This window comes from Misgurnus anguillicaudatus, chromosome 21 (assembly GCF_027580225.2).
Source record: "Misgurnus anguillicaudatus chromosome 21, ASM2758022v2, whole genome shotgun sequence".
NCBI lineage: Eukaryota > Metazoa > Chordata > Actinopteri > Cypriniformes > Cobitidae > Misgurnus > Misgurnus anguillicaudatus.
The window spans coordinates 56,315,422-56,320,314 of NC_073357.2; the positions used below are offsets into that span (position 1 = coordinate 56,315,422).

The window sequence follows — 4,893 nt, forward strand, 5'->3', positions numbered from 1 at the left end:
TTATTTTTAAAGCTTTCTGACAGTTTTTATGGCCTGAAGTGGAGCTGAAACATCATTAAGCCTTTAGGAACTCTATAACGATCCTTCATTTGCTTCTGTGATGCATATATAAATCCCAACCATCAAGGTCTTCAAGGTGAGTTGCAATCATGGGAAAGACAAAGGAGCTTCCACAAAAGCTAAGAGAGGAGATTATTTCATCACATCTGAAGGGCCTTGGGTATAAGAAGATTTCCAAAATATTTAACATTCCAAGAGATTTTTATTATTTTTTTTATCAACATCACTATAATGTTTTTGAGGTGAGGGGGTTGAATATTTCTGATTGCAACTGTATATTACAGTAAGTAACTGGCAAACAGCTGCCAGTAATACTGTAATTTCTACCAAAATTTTTAGCAGTGTTTTAATGATTTATTTTTTGTAAAATAAAAAATATATATATAATTATATATATATATATATATATATATATATATATATATATATATATATATATATATATATATATATATATATATATATATATATATATATATAATTTAATAATATATATAAATATATATATATTTAAATAATGACATTTTACTGCAAAGATACCACAAATACACTTTTAAATTATTTATTACCGAGAAAATTAGTAGCTTTAAAGTGCAAAAAGAAAAAATTAAAAGTATTTTGACACTTTTTGGTGCTCAATCTGTCCCTAATTAATTTCATGAGCTACACTAGTGTTTTCTCTATTGAATACCTGAAGTGCATCATGGCAGTGCAGCTGCCAGTAATACTGTAATTTCTACCAAAATTTTTAGCAGTGTTTTAATGATTTATTTTTTGTAAAATAAAAAATATATATATAATTATATATATATATATATATATATATATATATATAATTTAATAATATATATAAATATATATATATTTAAATAATGACATTTTACTGCAAAGATACCACAAATACACTTTTAAATTATTTATTACCGAGAAAATTAGTAGCTTTAAAGTGCAAAAAGAAAAAATTAAAAGTATTTTGACACTTTTTGGTGCTCAATCTGTCCCTAATTAATTTCATGAGCTACACTAGTGTTTTCTCTATTGAATACCTGAAGTGCATCATAAATGTGCTATCATCTTGGTCCAGAGTCACATTTTTGGCCCTTTATATGTATATCATACAGCGCATCATCATGTATCATCACATTTGTTGATGGATACGAAGACATATCCCTCCAACCTTTAACAGAAATAATATTTCATGACAAAATGAGTGATGAAGCAGCAGGGCTCTGCACTGTCTGACTGAAGGCCTTCAGGGAAGTGAGAGGTTTTATCTGTCAAGCCTCTAAAGGTGCCGCCAGCAGGCCTAGTGTTTACCTGCTGCTGCCCACGGCGTAGACCAGCTGCCATCTCCAAACCATCCTCTAATATCCTGCCAACTCTTGTCTGCTTGAATTCTGATCTGCACCTCGGACTCACAACAAAACTAAAGCCCATCGCTCAGCCCCCGGCCTCTCGTTCGGGCCCCACTGCAGCATTGTTACGACCACAGCAACTGTCCCCATTCTGGGCCCAGGAGAGGGGAGGAGCATCATCTGTCAGCAGATCACTGACCACCCGTGAAACAGCATCGAGGAATTTGGGGCTGGTTACCCCAAAATAACAAAAGGTATAACTGGGGCAGCTGCAAACAGCAGGTGTGTATTTATAATAGAAAATCACTAACAGTACAATATAAACATTTTAGTAAAAGTCAGTGGGAGGGAAAGAAGTTTGACAAATTTAACAAAGGGTGCCAAATATGCACCTATAGATGTACATTATTTCTAAATTTACAGCATAAAAGAAAAAGGCAGCTCGAACGTTCTTAAAAAAAGAGGTTAACGTGTCTACAGAACAGGCAATCGTAATAAAATGTTAAAAAAATTAATTAACAAAGGGAGGAGTGGTGGTAATAATTTACATACAATAAATTCACGCATTTAAGAATTATATTCAACTTTATTGTCATTAAACAAGGCAACAAATTGCACTTAGCATCTAACCAGAAGTACAAATAGTAGACATATGTACAGATATACAAGAATATTATTGCTATGTGAATATAATGTGAAGATTATATAAATATGCATTATATGAATACACAAACTATACAGAATGTATTTTTATTGTGAAGATTACAGAACATATTCATTTATATACACAAGTCAACATTTAAAGTGAATCAAAATCTTTCATAAAAGTTGTCTAAATGTTTTAAACAATACCCATTCTTGTCTTAAGACAACTTTTTTGATCCACTTTAAATGTTGACTAGTGTATCTCAGTTCTGAGGAATACATTGTATGGAGAAAATATAGGTTATGTGTAGTGCATATGGATACAAGAGATAGAATATATAATACAGAAAATTAGAATCATTTTATTAAAAATGTCTAATAAAAACACTCATCAACTTATCATCTTAAGAATCAAAAACTCACAACTGCTCATATTTATCTAAAGTTATAAAAAATAATTACTTAATCGTGTATTTATATTTACTTAATTTCTTAATTAAACATCTTTGAGATCCACACAGATCAAACTAAAACTGCAGTACTTGCTGCGCGCCAGCAGGCGGCGTCATTTAATTACAAGTATTCTCTGATTTCACCACAAGATGGCGCTGACAATACTCTTGTACAGAACAATGCAGAACATACAGGACCGTGCAGATAAAAAAAATCTTACAAAAATACAATTTTATGTCTGAAAATGCTAAACCATCTTAATTATTGGGTTGGAACCTTCATATAAAAAGTGACTTTCTTTTTGTATAATACTGGGAAATTATTTAACATACCTGAAAATGATTTTTGTCATTTTTCACAGGACATAACACTTTAAAAAACCTTAACACACTATTCTTAAACTCCTAAACATGCCATTCAGGTTAAATAAACCACCCCAAAACTCTTAAGAGTGACACATCTGTCCCCTTTTACTCTCTGCACATCAGCACTCCTCGATGCTGGCTGCCAGCAGATGATCTCTCATGTACTCAAGAGATCTCAGATGTGTTCCGAGTTTCTTCCTTGGATGCTCAAAAGCTCTTGGAGTCTCAGAATGACATATCGGTTGATCCATTCACATACTCTTTAAAGTCTGTTGACACGTTCAGTACAGAGCACACCTGTTGCAAACATGTTAGGTTATTTTATGTTCCTGAATTGGCTGATAAAGGTGAAATAAAACTACTTGAAATAGTTACCATACAATAAGAGATCAGGAGATTACCTGCCGAAACTTGGCACGGATTCTTTCCATGTCCTCTTGATGTTTCTCATACTGTGGGTCTTCATATGAATATTTCTCAATCACTCCAACCAATGATTCCACAGCTTTCAGTCTCTTCCTAGGAGACGTAAGATACCCAAAGGTTAACTATGGGTGGCACGATTTGGTTAAGATTCATGCTGGAAGGGCTTAAATAACATACCTCGCTTTAATGTCACTACTGTTTTGAAGGAGACATTTCCAAGTGACTGCAAATCCATAATAAAAAGAAACCTGAAAAGAAACAGCAGGGCTGCATAACGATTAATCGCAACTAAAGGTTTGCAGAATAAAAGTTTTTGTTTACATCATCTACGTGTGTGTACTGTACTGTGTATAATAATTATGCACAAATAAATACACACGCATGTATATATTAAATAAATATTTACGTGTATATATATTTTTATATTTATCTTTAATTTATATTATAAATACAAATTTAATCTATAAATATATTTTTCTTAAAATTATATATGCATGTGTGTGTATTTATTTGTACATAATTATTATACACAGTACACACATATATATATTACATAAACAAAAACTTTTATTCTGCAAACGATTAGTTGTGATTAATCATTATGCAGTCCTAGGATAAAGACCTTTATTTAATTATATTTAAAATACATAAAAAGAAATAAAACGTTTGCTGTACACATACTGTATAATAAGTCCTTACTTTCTCAAGAATTATATTAGTTCATTTCTAACATTTAATCTTAAAATTATATCTAAATGGTTTTGGTTATCCTTTTAAAATACTTTTTAATAAGTGTCAGAAATTAGGATTTTGTATACTTTTACTGCGTTTTATTAAACTAGATTTTTGCAAACCAGACACCGGAACTCATAAACCTGTCGCGTGTTTTCCAGACAACACGTGTAGGCAGGTAGGCGCTGTAAGCACGAGCTACATCTATGGAAAATGTATCAAATGTACGAAGAAAATCCTTGTCAGTGACGTCGAGGATTTGTCATCTGTCTTTTATGTAAAGGTACATATCTGTGATTATGTTTGTATATTTTACTTCGACACTGAGTTTTGCACCATGCAGACGCCCGTGGTTCTTCCCCTCGATGGTTCCCTGTCGAAACCCCTCCTCAAATCCTTCTTGATAACCCTGAACATGAAATCTAAATAAAACGAAATAGAGTCAATATGTCTAAAATATGGAAAATGTGTCAGTATAAAAAAGTTAACTAAGGAAAACGCATTCAGACAGATTAAACAATTTATTTTAAAGCAGCGATGCATTTACCTGTCATCCGCCATGGTAATAGAGTCAAACAAGTCATCATTATTAGACATAAAGGCCATTTTTTACATAAATCAATTATATTTCGATCCCAAAGACTTTTTAGCGGTTACTTCCGGGATATTTCTTCTTCGTTGCGTTTGTGCTGATTGCGTCATTGATGTTTGAGAACTACACCGCCATCTGCTGGAATTAATATCGAACTAGTACAGATTTTAGCAGACAACAGTAACGAAAACCTTTTTGTTTTTCAAGGGTTTCTTTATAATTTAAAAATCTCTAGTCAGTGCTATTTAATCATCATTTACACAAC

At 32.1% G+C, this 4,893-nt stretch overlaps 1 protein-coding gene across 1 annotated transcript; it reads right to left on the minus strand.

Annotated features, from left to right (window-relative positions):
• Window positions 1–2,197: 2,197 nt before the first annotated feature.
• lto1 (LTO1 maturation factor of ABCE1) lies at window positions 2,198–4,784 on the minus strand. Its single transcript, XM_055214424.2, has 5 exons — window positions 4,584–4,784; window positions 4,353–4,458; window positions 3,482–3,552; window positions 3,280–3,397; window positions 2,198–3,175 (listed from the first exon to the last, which is right to left on the minus strand). Exons 1-5 carry the CDS (start codon window positions 4,640–4,642, stop codon window positions 3,104–3,106), a joined length of 426 nt encoding a protein of 141 aa, XP_055070399.2. The 5' UTR covers window positions 4,643–4,784; the 3' UTR covers window positions 2,198–3,103.
• Window positions 4,785–4,893: the final 109 nt, after the last annotated feature.